Source organism: Daucus carota, chromosome 2 (assembly GCF_001625215.2).
Source record: "Daucus carota subsp. sativus chromosome 2, DH1 v3.0, whole genome shotgun sequence".
NCBI classification, from domain to species: domain Eukaryota; kingdom Viridiplantae; phylum Streptophyta; class Magnoliopsida; order Apiales; family Apiaceae; genus Daucus; species Daucus carota.
Genome location: NC_030382.2, coordinates 51,393,141 through 51,414,836, shown reverse-complemented (window position 1 = coordinate 51,414,836; position 21,696 = coordinate 51,393,141). Strand labels below are relative to the sequence as shown.

General features: G+C 33.0%; 2 protein-coding genes across 2 annotated transcripts; one reads left to right on the top strand and one right to left on the bottom strand.

Annotated features, from left to right (window-relative positions):
• Positions 1-687: 687 nt before the first annotated feature.
• LOC108207731 (protein BIG GRAIN 1-like B) lies at positions 688-2,290 on the bottom strand. Its single transcript, XM_017378161.2, has one exon. It carries the CDS (start codon positions 1,917-1,919, stop codon positions 786-788), a length of 1,134 nt encoding a protein of 377 aa, XP_017233650.1. The 5' UTR covers positions 1,920-2,290; the 3' UTR covers positions 688-785.
• Positions 2,291-15,276: 12,986 nt separating this feature from the next.
• On the top strand, positions 15,277-21,664 carry LOC108209258 (probable phospholipid-transporting ATPase 4). Its single transcript, XM_017380068.2, has 11 exons — positions 15,277-15,582; positions 16,126-18,028; positions 18,116-18,226; positions 18,512-18,788; positions 18,896-18,984; positions 19,083-19,167; positions 19,247-19,456; positions 19,555-19,680; positions 20,158-20,256; positions 20,481-20,672; positions 20,759-21,664. Exons 2-11 carry the CDS (start codon positions 16,200-16,202, stop codon positions 21,428-21,430), a joined length of 3,690 nt encoding a protein of 1,229 aa, XP_017235557.1. The 5' UTR covers positions 15,277-15,582; positions 16,126-16,199; the 3' UTR covers positions 21,431-21,664.
• Positions 21,665-21,696: the final 32 nt, after the last annotated feature.

Here is a 21,696-nt window from a genome sequence, read left to right as displayed (position 1 = left end):
TATCTGGAGTTTCGACAGACTCTGGGATATGGGATAGATTATGTGGGACTCAATTAGGTGATGTACATTACATTTCGGTGATTCTGATTTGTATTTAATTTTTATTTTAATGATTTATATTTTGAAAAATTATATATATAATTACTTAAAGAAATATATAACATTAATAAACCTGCGAATAATGAAGTCTATACACGTTTGATTCCAGCTAGGTATAGGATAGCCTTTACTTTTGTGATATACTCTATTATACTGATCCACCAATAATTCAAAAGATTGATTAAACTGTAATCAACTTTTTTTTTTTTACATTAAAAGTTGTATTAGTTTTAAATATATATAGCATGAAGATAGTCTGTGATTAGCACAAATAAACTGTTGTGATTTACTGGCCCTTTTACTTAGCAGTACTAGGAAGTCTGCTTATGTTTAAATACTTAAATAAAACTGTGAATGCCAATTTTGTATACACATCTCTTCACTATTCTTCAACTGCAGCAGGCAAGTAAACGCTTCAACTTAGTATATGTTCAAATGATAATTATACGGATGATCAAGATAACAGAGGATAAACCTTTATGATTAGACATATCATTAGACATGCTTACGTGTGAATCGCATGTTTGTTATATCTGATGTTAAATTAATTAATGAATGAATTTTAATGATGCAATACAAGAAAAACCCTCATAACAATCTTGTTTTATTTCTCAGAAAGCCAAAACCAGAAACTAGAAAAATAAAATTATGCTAATGATACACAAGATTACAGCTTACTACTAGTATTAATTAGTCTGCAGAGCTAGGAGGTTAGCATGAAGATAAGTAGTTTCATATACAGGCAATTCCTCCATGTAATCTCCCCTTACATTAATTCCACAATTGTTAAGACTATCAAGCTCAAACAAATCAGAACTTGCATAACTAGCATCATCATCATCTTCATCTTCATCCTCGTCGCTCTCTGATTCAGCTTTCCTCGCGTAATTCTGCAGCAATTCTCTGGTTCTTTCTTCAACTCTCTGGTTTTTCCTCCTGAGATCATACATTACCTCATCATTCACGCGGTTTCTCTGATCAGGAACTTCTGAATCATTTCCCCTATTGCCGCGCTGCAGCTGACTACTTTTGTCCATACTGGCACTGACAGGATGGAACCGCACTGACTTTTTCGCGGCACTGTCAGATAATTTTTCCCTTGTTGATGGAGTTTTGCTTAGACATGACCTGGAAGCTGAGCATGCAGAAGCGGTGGATGAATTAGCTCCTGAAAATTTTCCTTTTTTAGTATTTTCTCGTGCACTGAAAAGCGAATTGAGAAAACTAGCCAGCTTAGCGCCTGGTGAAATTGGCTGCTTCACATTTTTCAAATCACCGTAAATCTTAAGTACTGCTTTCAATTTTGATCTCTTAACGACACTGTCAGATGTGTGCTTTCGCTTCTCTTCGTGTGAAATTTTCTCGGTGCTGGTCCTGATAGGCTTAGGCCTATGAGCATACAACGATGAAACTCCATAATTTGAATCAGCTTCGGAGGAGAAGAGGCCTCCAGAGCTAGAATCCGAAGAGCTCCAACTTGAATTCAAAGTCATTAGGCCGCCATAATTTTCGCCATTTTTCCTCTGGTATATGTTGTCAGAGGCCTTATTTTTCTCAATTCGCTGAAAATGTGCTGCTTCTTTTTTCTCAACACTTGTATAAATGTACTGTTTCTTCTTTTTAATCGTCACAGTCTCCCTGGAAAGCACAACCTCATCATCAACCGCGACACGATGATCATTGTTTTCGTCAATTGACCGATAAATTTGGTCCAGCAGAGTGGATGAGAAGGAAGGATTCTGATCTCTTTCACCGCGACTCGTGTATCTCTTGCTGTCTCCGGGTAGAGAAGTATAATTATGTTTCCTGTACTTGTCCATACCTGCGAACTTAGCAACCAGATGAAAGATGATGAAATATGATGGAGAAGTAAATGATTTAGTTATGGAAACATAAGGCTCAAGTGTAGTAAAAGTAGACAAATTAAAGTATAGTGATGAATACAAGTGTTTGGTAGTTAAGAGGAAGTAATCAAAGGCAGAGGACAGAGCCTGAAGAGGATGGTAATAATAAGAATAAGTGTTGAGGTTATGTTAATGATCAACAACTCAAGAGAGGGAGAGAAGTGGAGAACAGATCGAAAGAAAGATTATTAGTTTTCATTCTTATAACGACTCAAAGCACTTCACTGCTTTTTGAACATGCCCCGTTAGCCCAGCTGGAGGACTTTGACAGGAGGCTCAAAACGCACACACAGGATTCTGTTTTACGGGGAATGCCCCAAATGGATCCCACTATTGAGTTGGAAGAGTAATCACGGACAATTAATGCTTTCGTGTTCATATTAAATTGTGAGAATATTGAGGTGATCGAGAGTAGAACTTGAGACTTCCGTCAAATCAGAGCTCTTATATCACGTTGAGAACCAATTCATTTAAAATTTTAAGATGTTAGAGTAATGTATTAAATAGATTTTATATTATATTTCAACATTAACGATGGCAGTTGTGATTAATAGGTTTATGTTAAGAGAACCAAAGAAAAGAGTGAAGAAGAGTAAAGGAATAAAGGTGAGCAGATGAGATATTGAGATTCTATAGAAGAAAAACTGCGATTAAAAACAGTTGATTAAAGAGAAAAGGTAGGATTTGATTATATGCTACTTAAAACTGATCATAAGCCTTTAATCAAAAGATTGCATTACCGAAAAGCAACCTCTCTAGTTCTGTACTTCCATCTCCATGCGTGGGCATGCCTTGTGTGTTATTTATTCTTTCTTTAAAATTTTATTCGTGCAGTTGAATTTGGGATTAAATGCATTTCGAAATGTGCTGAATTTAGAGGAAGAAAAGATCAAGTGGGAGTTGTCAAGACATATACGTTGAATATTCGTTGTAAATCAGGACGACTTAAAATGAGATCATGGAGTATTTTCAATATTGGTGACAGACCAGCTAGTGACAATCTATCAAGTTGTGTTCCTAAAGTTTTTGTATGGGATCACAAAAATAATCTCTATGCAATAGATATAAAATATTTTAATTTAATTAAGTATTTTTATATATGATATTTTAAATTTGAATGGTGAGTATATCAAATGAATTTCATTTAGTTTTTTTACCTCGATAAATGATTATATACTTAAATAAAATATATTAGGCTTTACTATATTATTTTCAAATTTTAATATATAAAAAAACCGGCCGATTCAAAATTCAATAAATTTTGGAGTTGGATTTAGTGTGGAATATTTCAAATCCGAGATTTGTTCTCCCTGATTTTAAAAAATTTGAATCAATTACAGTAATAAAAAAGCAATCAAGAATTCATATGTATCATTTGTCACACCAGCTGAACAACGATACTTATACAGAGAGATAATGGAAAAAGAAACGGATGACTTCCCACTATCAGTGTGTGTATCATCATAATAATCATTTCAAATGAGAATTTCTGCATGCTTATTTGCTTCACTATCTGTGACATGTGAGATGCTCTTCGTTTCGCCGTGGATGTAAATTCTAAGCATACTAGTCCACCATTATTAATAATGAGATTTTCCACCAGAGTGCTCGTGGAATTAGTAAAGGTTACTTTTTGACTACTCAGAAATAAGTCCATTTTTCTTATTCCGATTATAATACTTTTATAATATAATCTAAGAATCTAGACAAAGAAATCGTACCTGCAGGGCTAAAGCAGTCCGTTTAAGGCATGACCAAGGTAATTAGTGAAAGTAATTAACTACTACACTTGATATACGTTTATTATTTTCACGTATTTTAAGATTTTTATAATTACGTAATATTTTTTCATGAAATTTTAATTTTTTAAATTAGGGTTCCAACATCAAATTATTATTCAGAAATAAAATTAAAGAAAAATATTATGAAACTATGCGCCCGTTTGTTTAGTGGCTAATTTTCTTGACTCGTTTGTGTAAATAAGCATAAGCACTTTTAGAAAAAAATTGAGAATGCTATATCTTTTATCATGGTTTCAAACACTTTATCAACTTATTTATTTCTTACTTCTAATCCATTTATTTATTTTAAGTAACTGTGAGTAATGCACCCAATACCATCGACATCCAACACGTGAAAGAAACAGAGACAAAAGAAAAGGAAAAGAAGATGATTAATTAGGAGAATAAGTTAAAAATATCAATAAATGGTGGTGACAAAAATAATAATAATATCAATAAATAATACACTTGTTGTTTTAAGGTCCACTTTCACTGTCATGCATAGACTCTAGCAGGCGATATCATATTCAAAGAAATAATTTGAACGTTTTAAACAACTAAATAATGTGCAAAAGAAGAGAGACCAACAGAAAATTAAAGAGGTTTAACAAAGAAGACAGATATAGATACCTTTGGTAGTGAGGGACCGCCGGGATGGAGGGACAGAGTTTTGAGTTAAAGAGCAAAGACGGGTTGAGATGCATGGACTGATCCAAGAGAATATGTGCGTCCTTAAAAGCTGCGCACACCAATCCCGATATACCCGTAAAGAATGAGAACGACAACAAACAACTAGTAGTCTAGTATTGTGTAACATTTGATTTCTCCAAACATGCCGTGTATTCTTGACAACGAGAGTAGTTACGGTGGTTTGTTTAGTACTCCCTCCGTCCTTTTGAATTCTATGCACTCTCTTTTTCGGGATGTCCCATTTAATTCTATACATTTCAAAAATTTCTCAAAGTAGTAAACTTTTATAATATAAAAATGGGCTTTTTTTATTAATAATCACGTTTTCAATCTTATTTTCAAAAATACTACCTTATCCAATCTTATTTTCAAAAATACTACCTTCTCTAAAATATTTTCAAAAATACTGTGGTTGCATATGCAACCATATATGCAACTACAAATCCTGATTTCAAGTTTCAGATTTCAAATGTCATTTTCGACCTCATATTTGGATATATATATATATATATATATATATATATATATATATATATATCCAAATATGAGGTCGAAAATGACATTTGAAAACTGGAACTTGAAATCAGGAATTCTGTTGCATATATGGTTGCATAGGTTGTATTCAGCTGATTCTATTGTAATCTAATGGCCCCGCCAGGGGCACCCATACATCAGTTGCAACTTACAGTTTTCCGTTGCATATGAGGTTGCACGCAACCTCATATGCAACCTCATACTCCCTCCGTCCCTTTTTACTTGTCCCTTTTGAAAAAATAACGCATCTTAAGAAAATGTTAGGTGGATATCTTGTTTTCATACATATCCCTAATAAATGTAATGAATTAGATAGAGTTGTGTATATATATATGCTAGTCAAACATTGGAAGTTGTTACATTTTGAAAAAACATGCAAAAAGTTGCTTTGAAAAGAGAAGTGGACAAGTAATTTGGGACAATTTTTTTTTCCAAAAGGGACATGTAAAAAGGGACGGAGGGAGTATGCAACTAAATGCAACTGAAAACTGTAAGTTCCAACTGAAGTATGGGTGCCCCTGGCGGGGCCATTAGATTGCAATAGAATCAACTGAATGCAACCTCATATGCAACTAAATGCAACCTCATATGCAACTAAATGCAACTGAAAACTGTAAGTTCCAACTGAAGTATGGGTGCCCCTGGCGGGGCCATTAGATTGCAATAGAATCAACTGAATGCAACCTCATATGCAACTAAATGCAACCTCATATGCAACTGAAAACTGTAAGTTGCAACCGATGTATGGTGTGCCCCTGGCGGGGCCATTAGATTGCAATAGAATCAACTGAATGCAACCATATGCAACTGAATACAACCATATGCAACGATATATGCAACTGAATTCCTGATTTCGAGTTCATATATATATTCATATATATATATATATATATATATATATATATATATATATATATATATATATATATATTCCAAATATGAGGTCGAAAATGACATTTGAAAACTGAAACTGGAAATCAGGATTTGTAGTTGCATATATGGTTGCATATGCAACCACCGTATTTTTGGAAAATATTTTCAAAAAGGTAGTATTTTTGAAAATATTTTAGAGATTTGAAAATAAGATTGGATAAGGTAGTATTTTTGTAAATAAGATTGAAAAAACAATATACAAGATAATTCCCCTATAAAAATACCACTCACCCACTACTTCCATCTACTTTTTTAAATCTATCAATTAAATATGCATGGATCCCACCACTTTACCTACTTTTCTTTCTCTTTCTCATTACTTTATACTATTTTATACACTTTTCTTAGTCTCCGTATCCATTCCAAATGTATACTTCTCAGAGGGACGGAGGGAGTATATGTAATGGACTCTAGCGTATCATTGAAATTAAATAAATAAACCACTAAAATATATATATTAATAAATAATATATTAAACGTTAGAAGCATTAGTCAAACCACTAGTTGACTATTAAAATCTCAAATCAAATAAATTTATTTTTTTCAAATTTTTTATAATATCATTAAAATATATAGAACTTGACATCCATGCGGTTGGATCAATGAAAAATATTTTTTTTTAAATTTGAAGCAGCAACACATGATAAAATACAAGTTAGAAGCATTAGTCAAACAATTAGTTGACTGTTAAATTCTCAAATCAAATAAATTGACTTTTTCCCGAAATTTTTGTCAAATCACTAAAATATACAGATCTTGACATCCATAAAGTTGGATCATCGAAAAATATTTTTTTTAAAAATAATATACCAATACATGATAGAACACTAGTTAGAAGTAGGGGAATTATCTTGTATACTGTTTTTTCAATCTTATTTTCAAAAATACTACCTTCTCTAATCTTATTTTCAAAAATACTACCTTCTCCAATCTTATTTTCAAAAATACTACCTTCTCTAAAATATTTTTCAAAAATACTGTGGTTGCATATGCAACCATATATGCAACTGAATTCAAACTTCAAATCAGGAATTCAGTTGCATATATGGTTGCATATGCAACCACAGTATTTTTGGAAAATATTTTAGGGTTTAAAAATATTTTAGAGAATGTAGTATTTTTGAAAATAAGATTGGAGAAGGTAGTATTTTTGAAAATAAGATTGAAAACGTGGTTATGAATAAAAAAAGCCCTTAGAAGTATTAGTCAAACTACTAGTATCACTAAAATATATAAATCTTTGACATCAAATACGGTTGGATCATCGAGATATATATTTTAAAAAAATAAAATACTAATCCATGAAGAAACTAGTTAGAAATATTAGTTAAACCACTAATTGACTATTAAAATCTCAAATAAAAAAAATAATTTTTTCATATTTCTCTTGTCATAGTACTCTCGAATTTCCATCAATATTACGATATAGTATTAGTAAGTTAATCAGCTCCAAAGAGACATTTAGCCAAAAATTTACAACATTTAGTTCAGCCTCTCGAATTTCTATCAATATTACGATATAGTACTAGTAAGTTAATCAGCTCAAAAAAACATTTAGCCAAAATTTTACAACATTTAGTTCAGCCTATAACATCAAGTGGGGGCAACACCCACTCTGCTGCCTTCTACATCCATCATAGAATGGAAGGGAGCATATTTTAAGAAAATTGAGATAAGCTATATATCCACTATACTTTCAGTATTATTGCCCTTCCTGCTTTTCTATAAACTCTGTCTAGATGACTAAATAACAAATATCATCACAACAATGTATGATCCTACTTGCTATTTTAGGCACACAGTGACATGTGCTTGAATTTCTTACGTGTGGTTTGACATTTCAACCCACTTGAGTACTCAACAGGGATATCTGAATAATTGTGAACACTGTGTTGTGAATAAGGTGGAGCAATAGAGCCTGATATCTTACATTACAAACTTCTTTAAAATTAACCTGTGGGACTTGTTGGTTTGTTTGTCTGACTAAATTTCACCAAAGACGAGATACTTATAATGCAAAAAGAAGAAGATCCGACCTCAGTAGTCAGTACTAATGCAAAGACTTTCATTATTGACAGTAGAAATCCTATATAATTGCAGATAAAGTGTTTGTATTTTGCAAAATCCCAAGTTCTGATAAAATCATATTTTATTCAGTTTTTGTCACAATACCTCATCATGTAAATATTAGTATGTGTTGTGTGCTCCTCCCCAACCAAAATAAAGAAAACTCCCAAATCATTAAATTTTTCAGTGTTTCAAATTCCTCATCATGTAAATATTAGTATTCCAAGTTGTTTCGAATTTCATCGGCATGACGGCATTTAAAGAGAGGGTAGCTTGATGATAATTCGAACAGCAAATATATCGACATTCTAATCCTTAGTTTTTAGGAGGAAATTGTAAATAATATTCGTATATTATTTAATAACTCTAATCTATTATTCTAATTTTCTAATTTATCTTTAATATTTGAATTTAAAATATCACCTATTAAAGATATATAAAATAATATTTGAATTTTAAATATCTTTAATATTGAATAATATTTGGTACGTTATTTGAATTTTAAATATTTAGATTTCATAAAAAACATAATACTATTAGTATTGTAGATAAGGTTAAAGGTAAAGAAATATTATGAAACAGTAAAAAACAATGTTATGGAACGGTAAAAAATTAAATAGTCTGAATATTAAATTTTTGTTTTCAGTGTTATCAGTTTGTATTGGACATTTTAATCAAGATGGACAAAAAAGATAAATTGGATATAATATTTAATGGAATTAGTCATGCTATCGTATAAAAAAATCGAATAAATAGAGATTGAACTTTTAAATTTAGACTAATTCAAGTGGTAAAATTGAAAAAAGTTAATATATAAAAACGATTTGAGACTTAATTTTAGTATAATCAATTCAACAAGTTAATATAAATCTATTAATTGCCGTTATAAAATATTATATACGACCACTCTTGATTTGGGAGCGGGATCCGCCGTTGCTTGGATCTAATGTGTTGGTTCTTGGATTTGCGAACTGGTAATTGTTATTTTTGTTACAAATATTTGAATGAGATTTTATCTTTATAGCTTGCAAGTAAACCACAGAAAGTTGAGGAGAACTCAGAAAGAATAGCATCTGACTTTGTCAAGGATGACTTGCAGCTGCAACACACGGATCCATTTAGTTCTGATGATGGTATAGCAACTGTACCTACAGCAAATGGTGGAATGCGGAGGAAAAATCACCTTATATGGACATTGAATGAGGTAGTTAAGCTGGTTGAAGGTGTTGCTAAATATGGTATTGGTAGATGGTCAGAGATAAAACGGGTTTTCTTTGCATCACATTCGCACCGAACCTCAGTAGATCTGATGGTATATGTCTTGTTGTAAGGGAATTTTTAGTAGTTGGATACTGTCTGTGTTGGGTTTTAAAGTAGTTATCTATTTTCAGGACAAATAGAGGAATTTGCTAAGAGCATTGTTGTAAAAAGCGCATTAAGCGGCCGTCTAAGCGGAATTGGTCCTAAAGCGCTTCGGTTTTGTACTAAGCGGGAGATTAAAACGTTTTTTAAAATTAAGCGGATTAAGCGGTCGTTAAGCGGATTAAGCGGTAATTAAGCGGTCAAAGTGATGTTGACTTGCTAATTTTTTTTAAAAAAAATTAATTTTGAAATATTAATTTTTTAATGATAGAACTAGAATTTATATTATAAAATTAAAAAATATATTTTATCAAAAATATTAAAAATGCATATTCTTAACACAACATAATATTATTTTTAAATATATTAATATTATAACTAAATATTTAATTATATTTAATTAATCCGCTTATTGACCCGCTTAAAATTCCGCTTAAGCGTCCGTTTTACCGCTTAAGCGCTAGAAGGTCCTCTTACCGCTTAGAACTGATTTGCGTTTTTCACACCGCTGGCTAAGAGCTAGTTTTGCACAAATGGAAGAATTTGTTAAGAACTAGTTTTCCAAGAAATTAATTTCAAATAAAAAATAAATTTTAACTTATATATCAAAATACATCTATATAATTAAATTATATTTCATAAAAATGTAAAAATATCATGTCGAAATTCTTTATCTCAATATAAAGATTCTTGAGGGTCACTTTAGACAAAATAATCAACTAATCTGAAGGACATAAACAGGAGTAATTGATTTTGTTTGCTGAGTGATTCTTTAATGCAGTTGTGAGATCTGGGAATGTTTGTGAAGTAGTATTAGTGCTCGTTTGGTTGGATGTGGGTAGTAACTTCTCAGAGATATTTACATTTCCCTTCCATAAAAACTACCTAGGAAGTTTAATAAACATGTTTAGTTGACAAAATTATATCGGATGTCTAATAAACATATTTGATTGATAAAAGTGAATTCTATACTAATTATATTCATTATTTTGTTTAACTAAATTTTAAATTTATTATTAATAAATTTTGAATAACATTTTTATCCTTTAATTTATTATAAAAATAATTTGATCAATATTTTTTTTATATATTATTATTCCTTATTATAACATTGACCTAAGATGTATTTTATACAAATATTTACATATTAATTTATTAAACAAATTAAGTATTCAATTTATTCCTGACTTTTGATATTTATAAGGTTTTGACAAAATAATATTATTAATATGTTGTCATTTTCTCTTTATTATTTTATTAGATGAAATGAACATATTTTATAATTTTGTTAATGAAGAAATACAATTTAACAATTATATTTTGAGTTACATAAAATAACAATAATAATAACAATCCTATAATTTTTTGAAATTTACTAATTATTTCTACTATTATATGTGTCAATATATTATTTTAGAACAACTTATGTTTTTTCCCGGTATATTAAATAAAAATTAAATTTACGTGTGTCCCACAATAATATTTTAAGTTGCACATAATGAATAAATAAATAAATAATAAATATAATTTTTAAATTTAATTAATTATTATTAATATTATATGTATTAGTATATTATTTTAGAGTAGATTATGTAGTTTTATGTTATATTACAAAAAATTTAAATTAGGTGCGTGATGCAGGAAGTCTGAGTAAACGAGGGGGTGTGGGCAAGTAACTTCCTACGTTCTACGGCTAATGTAATTTCCTGGTGACTTCAACTTCCTGTATTTTAGGTCAACCAAACACCTGCATATATTAGCACTTCCTAGGTATTTTAAATACCTGACTAATTTCCGGTCTACCAAACGACCTCTTAGACGATGACAATTCATAACCAATCATTTGTGACAGATAATTAGTTTCAATTAAATCTCTAGCAACAAATTTTGGGATGAACAAGAAAAAACAAAAACACTTTAGTTTTTTAGTAGTATATTTTTTTATATTGAGATAGTTAAACCGCACAAATCGTGCCACCTGCTCTGCACCAAGCTTTTAAGCGATGTTTTATGCGATATTTGAATTGCTTTACATTAAAATTTTAGCCCATCTTTCGAACATCACCAAGTGACTAGCACTGGACAGCCTATGCGCTGTGACCCAAATACTAAACATCTGGTACATGTATTTTTCGTTTAATTGTTAATCAATACTATATGATTTACTTTGCTCGTCCTGGGCTTTGCCAAGATGTTTCGGGCCTTTCGGCTTTTGCCAGGCCCAATAATTCTATTCGGTAGTGCTTTCGGACTCTCTACCACCTTTTCTATTTTTATAGAACCCAACCCTAGTCATTTCTCAACCCTTTAACATCAGGCCGGGAGAATGTAGATTTTTATACGAGTATGTATTTTTACTCTTAAAAATCAATAAAATCCCTGATGTGCGGTTAATACGAATTTAAAGTTCAACGTCATGAATAAGAGAATAAGCTGCCACATATAGTTCAACTGCTCACGGAAATGTTGTATTCACATGTGGAAATACTCGAGAAGGAAACAAGCATTGTTGCTATTATTGTGGACCACTTGAATACAAACTTACAAACTAACAACAGACCCATGAAAACATAATTGGGGAATTTTCCACAAAACCCTATTGACCCGCCGATCATAAGTCCACCTCTGCAAAACGTTAAACCAAACAACTAAATAGAACCACATAATAATAATGTAGAATTCCAGATTACAACGCGTTTTTTTAATTTCTCGCAGTCAGCTAAGCTGCAACGACAATAACGGCATCCCCATCAGTGACGGAAACACAATTTGAAAATTATTATAACCAAGATAGATATTTTCGGGAAAAATATTAAATTTTTATTCGATTTTAGCTAAAAAGATGACTTACTAAAAATAAATCTATATCGAGACCATTTGACAAATAAGCCCAAGATTTATATTCGGATAAATTATATATATAAATGTTGAGTAAATTGTGTAGGCATATTCTTTGACAAAGAGGGCGGACGACAAGACCCTCGTTGCTTTGGCAACGTCTACTCTAGCCTTGATTATACAAAGGTTAGAGCAGAGATATTATACAAGTTTTAGTCAGTTGGTTAGACTTTTTATTTGCCTTGTCCCCATAATTCTCATTCATCAAAGCTACTTATAAGAAGCAAGTGGCCCCTTGAACCGGTGACTAGTCAGTTTCATCTCTTCTAAATCATGTCCAGCACCGCTGGAGTCAATTAGAAGCACAATTATGATAGTGCCCTATAGATATGCATGGAAAATAGAAAACAAATACCATACTTACAGCTATTCGGCCTCGTTATTATTAGATGCAGTTTGGTAGGGTAGATCTTGTTTGTTTTAACGTCTTTGTTAACAAGTTATCAATCATCGAGATATTGTACTTTATAAGTATTTCTAACACGGTTAGTACGTTAAACTAATTATTGAGTCAATTAGCACGTAATCTTGAGATTAATCTCAAATTTGGAGCTTGGGTAAAGTTTCTTCTGAAGCTTGATGATTGCTCAAAGCTTATAAGATTATCTCTTTACGTACTGTCGGGGGAATAATTGGAGGCCACACCTTTTCAATCTCTTTAGAGAGGAGGAATATCCCATAAATATACAATTCAATTATTTATATTTCCCAACAATTGATTGCTTAAATTTGAATATCAGTGCGTCTAGAAATTTATCGAGCCCTCAACGTCTGGGTCGTTGTTATGGAGAGAAGAATGATATGCGGAATTATCCGATGCAATATTCATAGTAGATGATTGATACTGCATGAATGCCCTCTGTCTCTTCTCATGTCATGTCTTGCATCCTAAAAAGCCCAACCTGGATAGTGGAGTGCACTCGTAAGTGTCATCACTCAGATTACTTTGAATCGTGGTGAGACTGATATGGTCATAATTTGCATGGATTTCCACGCTAAAGTATAAGATTCCATCATAACTTAAGGCTACACTGAAAATTTTACAAGAAGGAACATTTTCATGGTACGCACACTGACTGACAGCTATTTTTTTGTTGTTGAAATGAAACTATTCATAATTTTTGTTCATGTGCAGGGGTCATAATTATTAATAAAGTACTGGCCAATAAAAACATATTAATGAGGGTATACGTAAAATAAATTCACTCATCATATTAACGTACATTATTTGCACGTTTTTGACACTCTTATAAAATATAGTTTTATAATATTTTTTTAATTTTTTTTCCTGAATAAAAACTTAAACATGAGATTTTTATTAAGGGAAACAAATAATAAATATCATGAAACTATATTTTAAAGAGATCTTAAAAAGCTTTCCAAAGAATAATGTTAACAATCCGACGAGATCGAATTAGTATAATTCAATATGATAATAAAATAACATGGAATTTTCAAATGTATATAAGATTTTAGTAAATATAACCAAACCTTAAATCAATTTTTGTCTTAATTTAAATTTAAATAATTTCACATAAATAGACATAATTTTCGATTTAAAATCAAAAATATTTTCAACTTTGAATTTAAAACTCAAGCAAAGGGGTCCTAAGTCCTGACTTGGAATCTTGCGGAGTGTCTTGTTTCGCTTGGAATAAATTAGTGATTATTTTAATAGATTGGCGCACATTATTTATGAGAATTGTTGAATCTTGTCCTGTATCGTACACTTTTAAAAAAAAATGCAACTATACAGCTCTCCAACATATGCCACAACGACAGATATCGGGAGAAAAGAAATTATAAATTAATTGATATATTTTTGTTAATTGTTGTATACTTATTGCAAGAACGTTCAAGGCTCCTGTGTATCGTAGGAGTAACTCACATGTGATTAATAAACTACAGTAATTTTTACTAACAAAACAAACATGAAACATGATTAGACCAGTGTGGGACCACAATTCATGTGGCGACGCATGCAACGGTAGGACCGCTTTGCTTCTCCTAATTTTCCACGGAAATATTCGGAACAGTACAGTATAGTTTATTGTTTAAAAAATATATTTAATTTTTTTAGACATATATAGATATCATGCTATTCCATCGGATAAAACATTCAAATGAAAAGAAATGTTCCTACAAGACGTGTGAATAAAAGTGGAATTAGTCAGTTTATATAAATGTTAAAATTTATTTAATCAAGGATATTGGAATTTGTAAGATTTTCAAATAAAAGTTTAAATCTCATAATTTAAAGGTGAACTCTACTTAAGGTATGTACATACTACTGTACTAATTTAAGCCGCACTCCATTAATATAAACACCCAGTAAAGGTCGTATGATTATTTAAGACAATTTATTCAGAATTAAACGATGCACGAAGCATCAACTGAATTTCAGCTTCCTCAGTGTTCTGTTGCACCGGAAAATATATACGGTTAAAACAGCATTGAAGGTACTCATCGACTCGTGTAATCACCATTCATCATCTTATAGACCATTTTTCTAGTAAAAAGTTTTACTTAGTTCTTTGTGGCGTCAGACGATTTCCGTATCAACAATTATCACCGAATTCTATTTAAAAAAAAAACAATTGCAGAGGTATTAAGTTTATTAATTTAGATTAAAAAAAGAAAATTAGTTATATTTCTAAAATCATTACTTTTACAATTAAGATACAATTTGTTTGAAAATTTGGCTTAATATTAGATTTGTTTTTATGAGACCATTGCCTTTACGTGTTATCTACTTATCCTAAATAATGTTAAAATAGGTATAAAAATAGTATTAAAAATTTATATGTTCATTAAAAATTACAAAGATATACATGAGATATAACTTGAAAATACAAATTCATTGAAGTGCATATTTAAAGAAAGTAACTCGGGGAAAATGCGTGTAATTTTTGCGTAGTTTGGTTTATATTCTAACACGGTAATCACAATCGAAAACGAGTAAACACGTTTGCAAGTGTTTAATAAAGATAAAGATCGATAGAAAAAGTACGAACTATACATACATATGATACACACAGCACTGCTTCACATCCTGACAGAGGGCCCGGAACACACTGATTTACTGGTTAAAATTGGGTCGGAAATAGACTCTCTCTCGCTCCCTCTCTCTCTCTCTCTCGTACATATTTATATCTATTAAATAATACTCACAGTTGTATGAGACACACACACGAACTGGCATTCAATCTTTGTCTCTGCGCACATCTGCTACGCTTAAGCTGGGCCTTTTTATTTTTTTCTGATCTCATTTGTTGACTCATCATCTGGCTCTGCTGACAACCCATCTTTTTTAGGTAATATTTTCATCTCTTCTGTCTTCACTGCGAATTAATGCTTTTACTTTAACGTTTCTTTCTTTGTGGTGATTGGGTTTGTGAGTTTGTCAGATTTTTAGGCTGGGAGCGAAAAAGTGTGTAAAATGTCCAATTAAGCTCATCGTTTAGATGGGTTCTTTAGTTTTTAGCTTTCACACACAATGATTATACATTATTACAGTTGGGTTTGGAGTTCTTGAGCTAATTATGATGTCTAATTATGATTTTATTGTTGTTCTTTGTCGACCATGTGTTATACAAGCTACTAGTGTGTAAAGTGTTTAAGTCTTAAAGTGTGTTATAAACTTTTCAGGATCACTGTTCTTCTTGTAGGTGAAATGGGCTTTAATTGAATTTGTTTCCCAATGTGTTTATTGTTAATATAATTGGTGCTAAGTTTCATTCCCTTTGTGGGTTTTAGTTTTGGGGAAGCTTGGGGGTTGACTGGTCTTCTTGACTTACTGTTTTCAGGTTTTCATCTTTTGAAATTCTATTTATCACTTTATTTTCTTTAACAATCAGGGGATTAGCCGAGAGTGTGATTCAGTTTTAACAGTCACCGTTGATGCCAAATTTGGAATTTTGGTGCCTGAGAGATGGCGCATGGCAGGGTGAGGGCAAAGGTCCGTCGGAGCAGTCTTTACACATTTGGTTGTGTTAGGCCGCCTCGTGATGAAGCCGAGGGTCCACATCAAATTCAAGGTCCTGGATATTCACGAATAGTATATTGCAACCAGCCTCGTCTCCACCAAAGGAAACCTCTTAAGTACTCGTATAATTACATATCCACTACAAAATACAATGTTATAACTTTTATACCTAAAGCAATCTTTGAGCAATTCCGGCGCGTTGCCAATGTATACTTTCTCCTGGCTGCAATCTTATCACTAACACCTGTTACTCCATTTTTACCGGTTAGCATGATTTCTCCTTTGGCTTTTGTGGTTGGACTTAGTATGGCAAAGGAAGCAATGGAAGACTGGCGTAGATTTGTACAAGATATGAAGGTTAATCTGCGGAAAGCCATCACCCATAAAGGGAATGGCGAATTTTCTTGTAAACCATGGTTGAAGATTCAGGTTGGAGATGTGGTAAAAGTAGAAAAGGATCAATTTTTCCCTGCGGATTTGTTTTTTCTGTCATCTAGTTATGAAGATGGGATATGTTACGTAGAGACTATGAATTTAGATGGAGAGACGAACCTGAAGGTTAAAAGAGCTTTAGAGGTGACTCTACCCCTAAATGACGATGACTCTTTCAAGAATTTCACAGGAACAATTAGATGTGAAGACCCCAACCCTAACCTTTACACTTTTGTTGGTAATCTAGAGCTTAACAACCAGGTCTATCCTCTTGATCCTAGTCAAATTCTTCTTCGAGATTCAAAGCTGCGGAATACAAGTTATGTGTATGGAGTTGTAATATTCACCGGCCATGATAGCAAAGTCATGCAAAATGCTACAAAATCTCCTTCAAAAAGAAGCAGGATTGAAAAACAGATGGACAAGATTATTTATATCCTCTTCACACTACTAGTTTTTATCTCAGTAATTAGTTCAATAGGTTTTGCTGTTAAGACAAAAGACCAGATGCCAGACTGGTGGTATTTGCCTCCAGATGATGGTCATCTTTATGATCCTAGTCATGCTAACCTATCTGGATTTTATCATCTAATCACTGCTCTTATCCTTTATGGATACCTAATTCCCATCTCGTTGTATGTTTCTATTGAGCTTGTGAAGGTCCTTCAAGCAAAATTCATTAACAAGGACATACACATGTATGATGAAGAGACAGGAACTCCTGCTCAAGCACGGACATCAAATTTGAATGAGGAGTTAGGCCAGGTTGATACAATTCTCTCTGATAAAACTGGAACTTTGACATGCAATCAGATGGATTTTATCAAGTGTTCCATAGCTGGGACTGCATATGGCTTGTCTGCTAGTGAAGTAGAAGTTGCAGCTGCAAAGCAGATGGCAATGGACCTTGATGGGCAAGATCCCGAATTTCCAGGCAATTTTAGCCGTAGAAATAGTACAGAAGTATTATTAAAGAACAAAAGGCCTAGTTTTGGACCATCTGAGATTGAGCTGGAGAATATCAGTACGCCAATGGGTGTAAAGCATCAGAAACCTGTGATTAAAGGTTTTAATTTTGAGGACAACCGCATCATGAACGGAAATTGGTCAAGAGAACCATTTGCAGATCTAATTTTGTTATTTTTCCGAATTCTTGCTGTTTGTCACACTGCAATTCCAGAACTAAATGATGAAACTGGTGGTTATGACTACGAAGCAGAGTCACCAGATGAAAGAGCTTTTCTTGTGGCAGCAAGAGAATTTGGTTTTGAATATTGTAAACGAAGCCAAACAAGCATATATGTGCGTGAATGTCATCCTTCTTCTCGAGAAATTGTTGAAAGGTAACATGTTAGGCTTTTGTGTTATTTTATTTGACCTTTTAGTCTCAGATTAATGCATAAGATTAATACTTATTGATAAATTCTCAGGGAGTTCAAAATTCTTAATCTTCTGGATTTCACTAGCAAAAGGAAGCGAATGTCTGTGATTGTTAGGGATGAGAATGGAAAGATTTTTCTGCTGTGTAAAGGCGCAGACAGGTTTGCTTTTTAGACCCTTTGCATGTTCTATGCTGCAAACACACTAATTGTGTAGCCTATACTGTGCATTGCTCGATCAATATTGCAAATGTTGATATTATTTTTTAAAATTCATTTGTTCATATTAGATGAAAAAGGGAAACATTAAATGAGATAGAAGCTTGAGCTCATTAAATGCACACTTTTCTCCCCTTTTTCTTTGGTAATTAAATTTGATACCTTTCTAGTTAATCTCTTCCATGAAGACTGTGATTAATATATATTCATTTTTAATTTATTGTTTAGCATCATCTTTGACCGTTTATCTAAGAGTGGAAGAATATTTGAAGAAGCTACCATGAAGCATCTGAATGAATATGGGGAAGCTGGGTTACGGACTCTTGCACTTGCTTATAAGAAGCTAGAAGAAGCCGAGTACACTGCTTGGAGTGAAGAGTTTCTTAAAGCAAAGACTTCTATTGGCGGTGACAGGGAGCTGATACTTGATAAATTATCGGACATGATGGAAAGAGATTTATTTCTTATTGGTGCAACAGCTGTGGAGGACAAACTTCAGAAAGGGGTAAGAACGTCATCTTTTGTGAAATGATTAATCTTCATTTAGCATTTTGTTTTCTTCCTTATGCTCCTTTCTAAACTCTTAAGTCAATAATTTTGTTTCAAATTCAGGTGCCTCAGTGTATTGATAAACTAGCACAAGCAGGTCTGAAATTCTGGGTCCTTACTGGTGATAAGATGGAAACTGCAATTAACATTGGGTATGTTTAAGGCCTTAAGTGATCAAACATAGTTTGAAGCTCACTTTTCATGTAAGTTACACCAGTAAGTGTGACTTAGGTTGTATTTTATGGTGCAGATATGCATGCAGTCTGCTTCGACAGGGCATGAGACAGATATGCATATCAGCAAACATCGACATTATGGCCCAAGATTCTAAAAAGGTATCCACCTTTGATGCATAATGTAACTGACAAATGTGTATCAATTCAATACAGATAACTTATAGTCATTATATGTCAGTTGCTTAAGGAGAACATTTTGATGCAAATTACCGTTGCTTCTCAAATGGTCAAGCTTGAAAAGGACCCTCATGCTGCGTTTGCCTTAATCATTGATGGCAAAGCGTTAGCTTATGCCTTGGAAAATGATATGAAGACTCATTTCTTAAAACTAGCAGTTAATTGTGCATCTGTGATATGCTGCCGTGTTTCTCCCAAGCAGAAGGCGCTGGTAAATATTGTTATTCACTGAGTTTTAATTCTCCTATTTCTGCTAAAATATGTGGTTGTTACTTGTTAGATCTGTAAATTATGTTATTGCCGCTTCAGGTAACAAGATTAGTAAAAGAAGGTACGGGAAAGATAACGTTAGCAATTGGTGATGGTGCAAATGATGTTGGAATGATTCAAGAGGCAGATATTGGTATAGGAATCAGTGGTGTGGAAGGAATGCAGGTTCGCTATAACAAGTTGCTTCTATACAGTTATTAAACAATAATACTTTTCATGATATATTCTGGCTAGTTTGGAATAATAATGATAAAAGGCTTTCTTGTTTTGGTACGTGTCAATACATCTCCATCGCAAAGCATGGGTTAGATTGCAAAGAGAAATAACAAATGGACCTTATGAACTTGTAGAGTTTTAACATGTGTACAATCTTCTGTTAGTGTGAAGTCTAAGTATTTAAATGTTATCTAGACATAATAAATGAGAAATTTCGCTTTGCAGTGCTGCTTGTAAATGAAATTCTGGGAGTAACAGCTTTTAACTCTTACAGTTTGCAGACATACTCTAGTCACCTTTAATTTGTGGTTATGTAGATATAGGTGTAGAGGCACTAGTAGTTTAGGATTATTTATTTCTCTTGGAAAAATGCTCGTCATTCTTTACTCCTGTTTTCCATCTCACAAAATTGTTGGCTTTATACAGGCTGTGATGGCTAGTGACTTTTCCATTGCACAGTTCCGGTTTCTGGAGAGACTTCTGGTTGTACATGGGCACTGGTGCTACAAGAGGATTGCTCAAATGGTAATAAATAGGTTCTCAAAAATATATATTGTGTATTTTCAGGTCAACAGCGTAACTGTATACAAAAATGTCTTTCTTTTCTAAATGCTCAAATGATTACCAACTGTAGGATATATTTTCATGCATACACAAAGTTGTGACATATAAAATATGTACTCCCTCTTGCGACGTATTTTTATTGCTAACTCATTCATTCTCACTGAACTGCAACTCTGTACATCCAGATTTGTTATTTCTTCTACAAGAACATAGCTTTTGGGCTTACGCTATTTTACTTCGAGGCATTCACTGGCTTCTCTGGGCAATCCGTCTATGATGACTGGTATATGTTGCTATTCAATGTGGTTCTTACTTCATGGCCTGTCATTTCACTCGGTGTCTTCGAACAAGATGTTTCTTCTGAGGTCTGTTTACAGGTCAGTCCACCGCTACATATTTGCACTTCCAGTGTACGTTCGTCTGCCAATGTTTGCACACTTACACAGTAGTTGTCTCTATACAGTTTCCAGCATTGTATCAGCAAGGACCAAAGAACTTATTCTTCGACTGGTATCGGATAATTGGGTGGATGGGAAATGGTCTGTATTCCTCCTTGGTTATTTTCTTTGTTAACATCATCATCTTTTACGACCAAGCTTTCCGCTCAGAGGGCCAAACCGCAGATATGGCTGCTGTGGGTACCACTATGTTTACTTGCATCATTTGGGCTGTCAACTGTCAGATTGCCCTCATAATGAGTCACTTCACATGGATACAACACTTCCTTGTGTGGGGAAGCGTCGTCACTTGGTATATATTTCTTTTTCTATATGGTCTGATTTCACCGGTTTACTCTGGAAATGATTTTAAAATACTGGAAGAAGCTCTGGGTCCTGCACCACTATACTGGCTCACCACTCTATTAGTGCCAGTTGCCTGTAATCTCCCCTACCTAGCTCATATATCCTTCCAGCGGGCCTTCAATCCAATGGATCACCATGTAATTCAAGAAATCAAGTACTACAAAAAAGACAAAGAGGACCGATCCATGTGGAGAAGAGAGCTGTCGAAAGCTAGACAAGAAACCAAGATAGGGTTCTCAGCAAGAGTAGATGCATCAATCCGACAGTTAAAATTGAGGTTGCAGAGGAGATATTCTTCGTCGACTCCACGTATTAGCATGTCTCTCACATAATTTTATTTTTTCTTGGTTCTGTCAATATTCATTGTTGGGATCATTGGCAGTTGGTCAATTTCTTCAGTTGCCCTTGTTCATTCCTCCAGGTTAATGTCCTGTATAGTAGTAGCATTGCTTGAACTTTGAAGGTGTTCATCAAGCAAGATAGAGAATAGGTTGTGTACAGCTTTTATCTACAGTATACATAGCAGCATAATATATAGATCAGTTATACATTGATATTTTGTTCAATTTATTAAAAAATATAATTGGCCTGATTTTTT

Bases quoted from the DNA above. Each gene is read 5' to 3' on its own strand.
- LOC108207731 (XM_017378161.2), bottom strand. From the start codon at position 1,919: ATGGACAAGTACAGGAAACATAATTATACTTCTCTACCCGGAGACAGC.
- LOC108209258 (XM_017380068.2), top strand. From the start codon at position 16,200: ATGGCGCATGGCAGGGTGAGGGCAAAGGTCCGTCGGAGCAGTCTTTAC. The intron at 19,457-19,554 runs GTAAATATTGTT...TTGCCGCTTCAG, and splicing joins CTCCCAAGCAGAAGGCGCTG to GTAACAAGATTAGTAAAAGA. The intron at 20,257-20,480 runs GTAATAAATAGG...CTGTACATCCAG, and splicing joins ACAAGAGGATTGCTCAAATG to ATTTGTTATTTCTTCTACAA.